Here is an 11178-nt window from a genome sequence, read left to right as displayed (position 1 = left end):
ATTAATTGTTACTATTACGTATTGTTGACGTACGAGAACCAAGATGTTGACGTACGAGAACCGTCAACCGAAGTTCGAGAACCCACAATGCAATAACAGGTGCCGAAGAGTAAGGAACAGAAGCAAAAGAACAAACAAGAAGCACACAAAATTTTTACGTGGTTTGGCCAGAATGATGCCTAGTCCACGACTGTTCTCTGGTTATTCCGGCAGAGTCACCGTATGTAATTCAGTCATCCCCCCCATTTACAGTGGCGTCTCCTTCTCTATAAATAGAGTCGTGTTGTTTACAATTCGAATCAGTTCTAAGTATGGAAGGAGTCTATTCCGTTGATGGCGTTTTCCTTATCGGCTTCGGAATATCAGGGATAGGTTCCTTGTCTTCAGGGATTTGAATTACTTCTGATAGGCAGGTGTATATCGCTTCTGATTATCTCGCGGTCTTCTAGTTGTTCTAATCTTTGGCGCGTCTTTCAGCGAAGCTGAAGTCGTGATGTTGTGATGCTGGGATGTTGTTTTGAGCTCGCTCGCCCGAAGCGAGCTCGCTATCTTCAAGAGACCTGACTTTTTACTGTGAGACTCTTCATTGGTGGTTCTCGATCTCTGGGTCTAGCGGGCCTCTAAGGAATTCCGGCCAGCCTATTGGGCCTTGGGTATTTTGGGTTCGCCCTGCGGGACCGGGTCCAGCCCGTCAGCTGATTCCCAGAGATCGCCCATAACATAAGCCCCCCAGCTCTCAGTGCGATCTGCGAACTAAGAGCTGTTTTAGTTGCCGCGACCTGTTTATCCGCATTTCAGACTATCTCCCGTCCTTTTTGTTTGCAAGTTTACACGTTTTGTTTTGCCTTTCAGTCTGTCCTCAGCTGCGTCAAACAAGCGGAGGAGCTCTCTGTCCTCTTGAAGGAGAAGGAGAGGCTTGCGACTCTCGCGAAGGACCTCAAGGAGGATAAGAAGAAGTTGCAAGATATCCTCTCCTATCTGACGGAGGAGACCCGGAAGATGCGGAGTCACCAGGAGGGGCTCGCAGACCGCGTCCGGGTGGCCGAGGAGGCTAAGAGGGAAGCTGAGGACGAGCTCTTTAAAGAGAAATCCATGTATGTCGAGGCCTTTTCCAGTTATAACGTGAAGCTCAAGAAAGCTTCGGAGGAGATGAAGGATAGCAGGAAGGCACAGAGGTCGGTCGAGGAGCGAGCTGAAGCTGTTGCTCGTGAGCTGGAGAAGTTCAAGGAGGAGCTCGTGCGGAAAGAAGTTGAGGTTGGAGCTCGGGTGACCCGGGAGCACGAAGAGGCTGCTTCAGAAAATTCAATCGAGTTTCTGTATACTTTGTGGACAGTTCACCCCGATCTGGACGTCTCTTTCTTTGGTGCTGATGCTGTGGAAGAGTTCGCAAGGTATGCAGCTGAGGCAGCTGAAGGAGAGGTTGCTGGGACTTCCACTCAACCTGATTAGACCGAGGTAGCTGAAGGAGAGGCTGCTGGGACTTTCACTCAGCCTGATCAGACCGAAACTGCCCCTCCTACTCAGGATGCTGCCGGCCTTCCTCATGAAACCGCGATTCCCCCCTCTAGCTAGGGTTTTTCTCCTTCTTTTTTTTTTTGTAAGACATTTATGTTTCAATGAAACCCCAATGCTTTTGTATCTCTTTGGTTTTTTCTTCAAGCTCAGATTTGGTCGAGCTTTTGGGTCTTGGTAGCTCAAGTCTCGGCAGGTCGGGCTTCAGGGTGCAACTTTTAGAGAACTTCATAAATAATCAAAGTAAACTCAATCAAAATTTCGAAGAAGTGGAACCTAAACCTGACTTATCGAATAGGGACGTTAGGTCGTGTCGGAGCAGGCTTTGAATTGGCTTTGGGTCGTTGTTTCAAAATTTTGAAATTTCTGCACTGTGAGCTCGTTATCGGCTGTTCGAAGACCCGTCAAGGAGCTCACACCTCGCAACGCTTCGGATATTGGCCCAGCTCAACCTCGCACCTCGCAACGCTCCGGATATTAGCCCGGCGATCTATCCTTTTCTTTACGAAGTTGGACCGTCTTCTTGGGACTCACCATATCATTGGGAACAATTTTTGGACTCCGGAAATAGACAGCGGACCCAGGAACGAGGGCTACCATTACGGCCCTGCTTTTCATGGTTTTGACCGTGCGTCCCCCCTTGTTCCAAGACAAGGCTTATAAATACCCCATTTGTTTTCAAGCTATCAAGACATGTTTATTCTGGGTTGCTTAGTGGAATGTTCTTGCAGGCATGAGGCTGCTTGCTGTACTCCGATATTTCAACTACGGCCAAGCGGTCCGGTAATCTTCTTCTTCCTTTTCTGTCGAATGTGGGACGAAGAGGATTGTCGGCCGCTTGGTCAAAGCTGAAGGTTGTTGGATCGCGCAGCTAAAGCTTGAAGACTACCGGGCCTCTTGGGATCCGGCTAACTGTGTCTTTTTCTTGCTTTCGGGGGAGGCTAGAGATCATTGTGGACTCTGGTTATCCTCTAGTTTGTTTAGGCTTCATTCCTTCTTCATGCTGTAGTTCGGTAGAAAATTCTTATATCAGATACCTTCTTGTAATAAAATGATGTTCGCTTTGAATTAATCCTGTGATCTTAAAGAGTTTCTCAGAACGATTGTTCTTTAATAATAAATCTTTGATTGTAGGTCGCAAGTTGCTTGTCTCGAAGGCTTTGCCTAGTTGAGCAACAGGTCGTAAATAACCTTTAGACGCTTTAATCAGTTTGTCGAGAGGATAAATGATCTGCTGTTGAAATAACTTATAAAACCAAAACGAGCTGTTGCAAACATAGAGAGAGAGAGAGAGTTGTATTGCGACTTGGCTGAATCATACGCCTTTATAGACCATTTCACGATCTCAGCTAACGGGTTGTGGCTCGAGACGAGCTTCTTGTGGGAGATATATTCCCACGGAAAAGTTGAAGACAGCCAAGATACATGTCCGGGTAGGTCGCGGAGTGACCTCAGCTAACATATCAGGGCTTTTCTTGTAAATTCGTATAGGAGTCGAAGATCCAGCCAAGATATATGTCCAGGTAGGTCGCATAGCGACCTCAGCTAACATACCATGGCTCTTCCATAAGTTTTTGCATGGGAGTTGAAGACACAATCAAGATATATGTCCAGGTAGGTCGCATAGCGGCCTCAGCTAACATACCATGGCTCTTCCATAAGTTTTTGCATGGAAGTTGAAGACCCAACCAAGATATATGTCCAGGTAGGTCGCATAGCAGCTTCAGCTAACATACCATGGTTCTTCCGTGGTTGGCTCGAGGGGGGGGGGGACACCCAGGTAGACCGCAGATCATGGCCGTATTGGAGATGAAAGGGGTCTCAGCTAGTGATCCCTTCGCTCGAGATGGAAGTGGTTGCTCAGGTAGGCGTCAAACCGTGACATTGGGTCAAGATGAATGGGCCTTAGCTAGCAAACCATGACCTGGGGAAGGACCAAGAGGAATGCTCAGATAAGTCACAAACCATAGCCCATCGACTAAGATGAATGGGCCCCAGCTCGCAAACCATGGTTTTTACCCTTCCCCCGAAAATGTTAAGTTGTTGTGGTGGAGAACAGACAACAAAGTGCAGCAAAATTGATCAAGCAAAAATTTATTAATCTCAATCGAGCTTAAAGAATTGTAACATGAAACATAGGCAAAGATAAACACTTTTACTGATAGTAGGGGCAGAGGTGCTCCGCGTTCCAGGCTCGCGGGAGGACAGCCCCGTCCATGTTGGCTAGATGGTACGCCCCGTTGCCCAAGTCTTTGTGGATGACAAAGGGTCCTTCCCAGTTTGAGCCAAGCATGCCGTCACTGGCTTTCCGAGCTGCGGGAAGTATTAAGCGTAGTATGCGATCTCCAACTTTATAATGCCTGATCCGGACTTTTCTGTTATAGTAACGCGCTACCCTTTGTTGGTATACGACGATCTTTAAATGAGCTATGTCTCTTGCTTCCTCCAGTAGGTCCAAATTTACAGCTAGCAGTTCGTGATTCCCCTCTGGGTTGAAGGTGGCTCTTCGCTGGCTTGTCACCTCGTATTCTGCTGGGATCATAGCTTTGGATCCGTAGGCCAACGAAAAAGGAGTCTCCCTTGTGCTGGTGCGAGCTATCGTCCGATATGCCTAGAGTACTGTTTGCAGTTCGTCTGGCCAAGCACCATTCCTGTTCTCCAGCTTCGTCTTTAGGGCGTGCTTGATGATCTTGTTAACTGCCTCGACTTGCCCATTTGCTTGGGGGTGGTCTACGGCCGTGAAGCTCTTCTGAATGCCTAGTGACTCGTAAAATCGAATGAACTGCTCACTGGTGAATTGAGTCCCGTTGTCCGTAATTATCTGCTGTGGGACCCCAAACTTGCAAATGATATTATCCCAGACGAATTTTTGTACCTTGGAGGTGGAGATTTCGATGAGTTCTTTCGCTTCGGCCCACTTGGTGAAGTAATCTACTGTCACGATAGCGTGCTTACAGTTGCCTCGAGCCGTTGGGAGCGGCCCAATCAAGTCCATGCCCCAAAAAGCAAATGGCCACGGGCTACTCATCTGTTGGAGGTAGACCGGAGGAGCTCGTGGGACTTTAGCAAACCGTTGGCACTTTTCACACCTCTTCACCAGCTCTATCACATCATGTTTCATCGTGGGCCAATAGAATCCCTGTCGAAGTGCTTTTTGGGCTAGTGACAGAGCCCCAGCGTGGTTACCGCAATGTCCAGCATGTATTTCCTCCAGCACGGTCCAACAATCAGGGCCCTCGATACACCTTAACAGTGGAGCTGTGAATCCTCGCTTATACAACACCTCATCGTAGATATAGTAGCGGACAGCTCGAGCTCACAGTCTGCGCGTTTCGAGTTTGTCTATTGGCAGCTTTTCGCCTCGTAGATACTCCAGAATAGGACTCATCCATGAACCCTGGGGCGCGCCAATCACCATTGTCTCAGCCAATTGTTCCATGCTAGGGGCGACTAGAAATTCCACCGGTATAGCCCCTAGGAACTCTGTATCTCGCGCAGTTGCCAGTCGAGCTAGTGCGTTTGCATGGGAATTTTGAGAACAGGGAATCTGGCGTACCTCGAATTTTGGGAGAAGGGCCAGAAGCTCGCGCACTTTGAGTAGGTATGCCGCCATCTTTGCACATTTTGCTTGATATTCCTCCCGTATTTGATTAACGACCAGTTGGGAGTCGCTGAAGATTACAACTGCTTCGGCTCGTACCTCCTTTGCCAGGCGTAGCCCTGCGAGCAATGCCTCGTACTCGGCCTCATTGTTGGTAGCTTGGAAACCAAATCGTAGGGCACAAAGGATCCTGTGGCCCTCTAGGCTGATTAACATAACTCTAGCCCCAGCTCCTTGATAGCTTGACGATCCATCAACATATAGCTCCCAGGACGGTCTTTCCGAGGCTTCTTCTCCTACTTGGGCTGGTCTAGTGAATTCAGCAATGAAATTCGCGAGTGCTTGTCCTTTGATAGTCGTCCTTGGTTTGTATTCCAAGTCGAACTGAGCGAGCTCGATTGCCCATTTCAGCAGGCAACCTGAAGTGTCTGGTTTCTGCAAAATCTACTTCAAGGGGTACTTGGTCAGAACGTCGATCTGATGGGCCTGGAAATAAGGATGCAACTTCCTCGATGCTGTGACTAGGCAGTATGCGAGCTTCTCCATCGGTGTGTACCTTGTTTCCGCGTCCACCAACCTCTTGCTGACGTAGTAGACGGGGTATTGCACCCTTTCTTCCTCCCGAACCAATACTGCGCTAAGAGCGTGCTCTGACACTCCCAGGTAGACGACCAATTTTTCCCCATCCTTAGGTTTTGAAAGTAACGGCGCTTGCCCCATGTACGCCTTCAACTACTGGAAGGCGAGCTCACATTCTTCACTCCAATTGAAGCCTTGGGCCTTCCTTAACGTATTGAAGAAAGGAATACACTTGTCAGTTGCCTTGGAGAAAAACCGGCTCATGGCAGCGACCTGACCAATAAGACTCTGCACATCCTTCATTTTTGTGGGAGATCTCATATCCAACAAAGCCTTTATTTTTCTGAGTTGGCCTCGATGCCTCTGTTGTTGACCATGAATCCCAAGAATTTCCCGGAAGCCACTCCAAAAGCGCACTTCAGTGGATTTAGTTTCATGTGGTAGCTCCTGAGGATCTCGAACATTTCTCCTAAATTGCGAACATGATCTGCGACCTGCTCAGATTTGACCAGCATATTGTTCTCCCAATGTGCGCTTCGAACATCGTATTCATGAGCCTCTGGTAGGTGGCCCCAGCATTCTTCAGTCCGAACGGCATAACTTTGTAGCAGCACAGCCCACGATCGGTGATAAATGACGTGTGCTCCTCCTCGCTAGGATTCATGGGGATCTGGTTGTATCCCGAGTAGGTGTCCATGAAACTGAGGAGCTGGTGCCCTACTGTTGCATCCACGAGCTGGTCAATCCTGGGAAGAGGAAAGCTGTCTTTCGGGCAGGCCTTATTCAGGTCGGTGAAGTTAGTGCAGGTCTTTCATTTTCTATTCTTTTTCTTCACCAGGACTAGATTGGCTACCCAGACTGGGTATTGGGCTTCTCTGATGAATCCATTGTCCAGGAGCTTATCCACCTCCTCCTTAAGGGCGGCATAATGCTCTGGAGTCATTAGCCTCCTCTTTTACCGCATTGGTCTGTAGCTGGGGTCCACGTTGAGCCTGTGCGACATGACCTCCGGGGCTATGCTTACCATATCTTCATGGTTCCATGCAAACACATTCAGGTTAGCTTTAAGGAATTCAACCAATTGGCACTTTACCTCAGGGGCCAAATTCTTTCCGAGCTTCAGACACCTTTCAGCATCCACTTCGCTGGCTAGGACTTCTTCAAGTTCTTCCACTAGGCCAGAGGCCTTGTCACAATCCATTTCTCGGGGATCCAGGTCATAGTTTACCCCGCTCTGACTTGAAGGTCGCTGAGCTCCTCCTGCGACCACGTTCACTTTCTTTCCTTTGGCCCCCATCTTGACCGCCTCCTTATAGCAGCGTCTCGCGAGGTGCTGTTCTCCCCGCACGCATCCTGTTCCATTGTTGGTCGGGAACTTGACGGTCAGAGACCTAGTTGAGGCGACCATGTCCAGCTTGTTCATCACTGGCCGCCCGAGTACGACGTTGTACGCTGAGGGACAGTCAATAATGAGGAATTCTGCCATCACCGTTGCTTCGTGACCTAGGCTCCCAACAGTGAATGGGAGTTTAACCCGCCCTATGGGAACAACTGCATCTCCCGCGAATCCATAAAGCGACTCTGGGGACGAGCTCAATTACTCGGGCCCTAGTCCCATCTGGTCGAAACAGGCCCTATACATCACGTTCACCGAGCTGCCAGTGTCCACCATTATTCTTCGTACCTCCATGTTGCCGATGTGAGCACGAATGACAAGGGTGTCATTGTGCGGCCAGTATATGTCCCTGGCATCATCTTCGGATAAGGTGATTTCTTTCATTGCCACCTTAGCTCGCTTAGATGGTCCTATCTGCTCAATAGATCCTGTTATCAAGACGTGATTAGCTTTGCGTACATACCTTTCATGCGACCTGTTCGATGTGCTTGCGAGGTGAGGTCACCGTGGATTGTGTAGATCGTTCGAACCGCAAGCGCATGCTCTTCCTCGGGGGGAGGTCGTTGTTGATTCGTCTGCTGGAGTGGCTGGTTTGCAGGTTGCACCACGTAATCTCGCAGCCGGCCCCTTCGAATCAGTTCTTCAAATGCATCTTTCAGGGCGTAGCATTCGGAGGTGTTGTGCCCCACCTCGTTGTGGTACTCACAAAACTTCTCCTGGTTTCTGAACTTATTGGGAGTTTTTATCTGGTTCGGCCTCCCGAAATCTTCTCTCCTCTTTTCCATAGCAAAAATCCTCTCTTGAGAATCCGATAGGGCCACGTAGTTATTGAAACGACCCTGCCTTGGAGGTCGCTCCTCTCTCTCTTCCCGTCGAGCTCGCTTGGCTACCTGATTGCTGGACCGCTCATCATGGTTGTCCCTTCCATTTCCCCCGTCGTTTCTTTTCCTATCTCGGCTAGAGCTTCCGGCTTCTTCCCTATGTCCGGCGGGCTTCTTCGAACCGAATGCCTCTTCCCATCGGATCTCCTTTGCAGCTCGCTCATAGAACTCTCTCAGATCTATAACGGGGGATTTGTAGATGCTCTCATAGAGCTTCCCGTCTTTCTGGAGGCCTGCCGAGATGGCCGTCAAGATAATTTCATCAAAGGGACTTTCGACGTTACTCACCTGCGCCGGAACCTGGCGATGTAGTCCTTGAGGGACTCGCTCGACCTTTGGAAGACCGTGGCGATGTGGCACGGAGGAGCGAGCTGCCGCCTCAGTGCCCTGTACTGACTGAGGAACCTCCACTGGCATTCTTCCCAACTGCCAATGCTGCGAGATGGAAGGCTTCTGAGCCAAGCACGCGAAATGTCTCCCAAGGTCGCAGGGAACACCCGACACCTTACCAGCGAGCTAGTGGTCTGTAGGTCCATCTGGACATTGAATGCGTTCAGATGGTCATAGGGGTCGCTGTCGCCATTGTACTGCGGTATGCTTGGAACTTTGAATCTCCTAGGGTGAGCTTCGAGCTCGACTTCTCTCGTGAACGGCGTCCTCTCTCCGTAGCCACTACTTTGGCCACGAGGTCCTTGCCGTGACTCCAACTCCTGCACCCTCTGGAGCAACTCCTCCACGGCTGTGCCCTAGTCCACAGATCGCTGGAGCTGCTATAACGACCCGTAAATCATAGTTTAATTTAGTTAGTAGCTATTGTGTTGATTTAATTTAAAGAGAATATTAATCAACAGTAATAATAATATTAAGTGTAAGAATAAGTTTATAATCAAGCATTATAATAATAATTTATTATGAGATTAAGGAATTGGAATGGAGCAGTGCGTGAAGTGCTGGAAATTAATAAAGGCAATTCAAGTTAGCAATTAAATATAAGTGAATGTGTATTATATTAACAAGGTGCTTAGTAGATCAAGTGGCAGGCGTGCATAGGGGCTGGGTTGTGGACTCAGAATCGAGCTTGAGGAAGGGCTGCACTGTTGCTGATTTTGCTGGAATTTAATTCCAGCCAATTGAGGGCCAAAACGGTGCCGTTTGCTTAAGAGGCGGTGGCCTCCAACGTTAGTCCAAGCAGCTGCCACGTGGCTGCTTCCCAGCCACCCCTTTTTGCCTTATTTAAGCCCAATTTCGGGCCTGTTTTTGCAGCAACGAACAGCAGCAAATTTTGACAGAAAAGAAACAGTGAGCTCGCGGCGTGAAATTGAGAAATTTGGGCTTCAAAAATTGGATTAAATCCCGTTTAATCCCTGATTTAATTATCCAGGTATGTAATTAAACTAGTAATTAATAATCTCTGCAGTTGAAATTTTACTTGGAGCCCAATTTTATTGATTTTGTCAATAATTAGAATATTGCAGTTTGTATAACGTTGACCGCGTTTGGTCAAATCGAGCCTAAGGTTATCTCCGGAAAGGCAAGTTCTTTATACCCTCATTGTCGATTCTTTCGATATCAATTTATTTGACCTCCCTTCGTTGGATTTGACTGTTAATAAATTATGCAATTTAAACGGTGTGTTTAATAATTTAATTTATTAACCTGGTTTCGAGGGTATTATTCGTTGGTTGCCTACGGGGGTTTGTATCACCGCCAATCCTATGGGAATGATGTCGTACTCACCCGGGGCTAGGTTCTTAGCTGTCGGGTATTATTATGGATTTTCGGTTATTTATTGGCTAGAGTGGTTAGGCAGTGGGGGCAAGGGTTAGCTGTACGGTGACAGTGTGACTGTTATACGGTCAATTTTAGACCGTTAGATGGTCTCTCCTGGTCACTGACCGCTGACCGACGCCAGGCACTGCTGACCTACTCTACCGTTATGTGATTATGGAATGCTTGATTATTTTATTTTTGTTGCATGGTTTGGTATGCACATGGGTTCGGGCTGCATGATGGGATCATCATGATTTGGTTATGCTTGATCACGGACATTTTAGATTGGTCAGGTTGCATCCAGCACAGGCATATGCATCGCGTGTGATTTACTACGTAGGGGGAGCATGGCTTGATGCCTGGATGTATGGGCGCCTTGTATCACGTTGGTGCTCATTACGCCTTGCATTTTATATGCATTGCATGGTTACTGGTAGTTATTAGTTCTCGGACGGGAGTACCGTTCCGAGGGAGCCTTTGGCTCGGCTGTCGGGAGTACCGGCAGGGATACGGGTGACGGGAGTACCGACCCGGGACAGTGCGCACAGGTTTGTGGTAATTTATGTTGCCTTTCAGGGCAGCGGCAGGTTGGTATGGGACTTGGGTGCCAGGTGTTTTATGTGGGCCCCAAGGACCGGTATATGTTTTATTATGCGGCACTGTTGCGTTGTTGCGTCACATGACTTGTGTGTACATGTGGATTTATTTTTGGGATGATCTCCTCTTCTGTTTCATTTACAGCCTTCCTTTTCATATAAACTTGCTGAGTCTTGCGACTCACCTTGCTTTCCATCATTCCATGTAAGGGTAAAGCAAAAGTCGAGGGCGAGGACCGCACTACCTAGCAGCCAGCCGTGTCGGTAGGGTGTACAGTTAGCTGCCCCCGTTTTCTCTGATGTTTTGTTAAGAGTTCTGACTCTCATTTTTTACTGTGCCCGGTTGTCCCTTGTATCTTTTATCGTTGGCACAGGTGTCTGTATATTTTTATATACTCCTTTACTACTGTTCCAGCAGGGTACTTATAGGCGTGCATGTATATTGTTTTGCTTCCGCTGTTGTATTTTTTGTATGTATGCATGCCAGGGTATTTTCGTCTTGTGTTTGTTTCTCTTCTCTTATGTAGGCGCTCTCGTTCGGATAGACCGGGCGGTTGGGATATCTGGGCGGGGGTGCTTACAATGTTGGTATCAGAGCGTCATTGAGTCAATTTGGGGGGACAAGTAACTGTACACCAAGGCTGTTAGGTAGAGTTAGAGTGTTAGGACATGTCTGTTATTTCGAAATGCGTTCTAATTAATTCTGGTTGTATAGGTATCATGGACGCATGACGTGGGTGGGGTCGTGGTAGACCGCTGGCACGAGGTAGAGGACACCTTGTCCCTACTCCGGAGGTTCAGGCCACAGGTGCAGGAGAGCAGAGATAGCCAGGGCCACCAGAC

The 11178-nt window shown here is 48.4% G+C and overlaps 1 protein-coding gene across 1 annotated transcript; it reads right to left on the bottom strand.

Moving 5' to 3' along the window:
* Nucleotides 1-7289: 7289 nt before the first annotated feature.
* Nucleotides 7290-8386, bottom strand: LOC127787473 (uncharacterized). The gene is made up of 2 exons (XM_052315534.1): nucleotides 7564-8386; nucleotides 7290-7516 (listed from the first exon to the last, which is right to left on the bottom strand). The coding sequence occupies exons 1-2, from the start codon at nucleotides 8384-8386 to the stop codon at nucleotides 7290-7292; spliced, it is 1050 nt and encodes a 349-aa protein (XP_052171494.1).
* Between the last annotated feature and the right edge of the window lie 2792 nt (nucleotides 8387-11178).

The sequence above is a fragment of the Diospyros lotus genome, chromosome 12 (assembly GCF_014633365.1).
Source record: "Diospyros lotus cultivar Yz01 chromosome 12, ASM1463336v1, whole genome shotgun sequence".
NCBI classification, from domain to species: domain Eukaryota; kingdom Viridiplantae; phylum Streptophyta; class Magnoliopsida; order Ericales; family Ebenaceae; genus Diospyros; species Diospyros lotus.
The sequence above is the reverse complement of the archived record's forward strand: the minus strand, read 5'-3'. Positions and strand labels throughout refer to the sequence as shown.

Coding starts and splice junctions, on each gene's coding strand:
- LOC127787473 (XM_052315534.1), bottom strand. CDS start 8,386: ATGCCAGTGGAGGTTCCTCAGTCAGTACAGGGCACTGAGGCGGCAGCT. Junction 7,517..7,563: donor CTCGCAAGCACATCGAACAG/GTCGCATGAAAG, acceptor TCTTGATAACAG/GATCTATTGAGCAGATAGGA.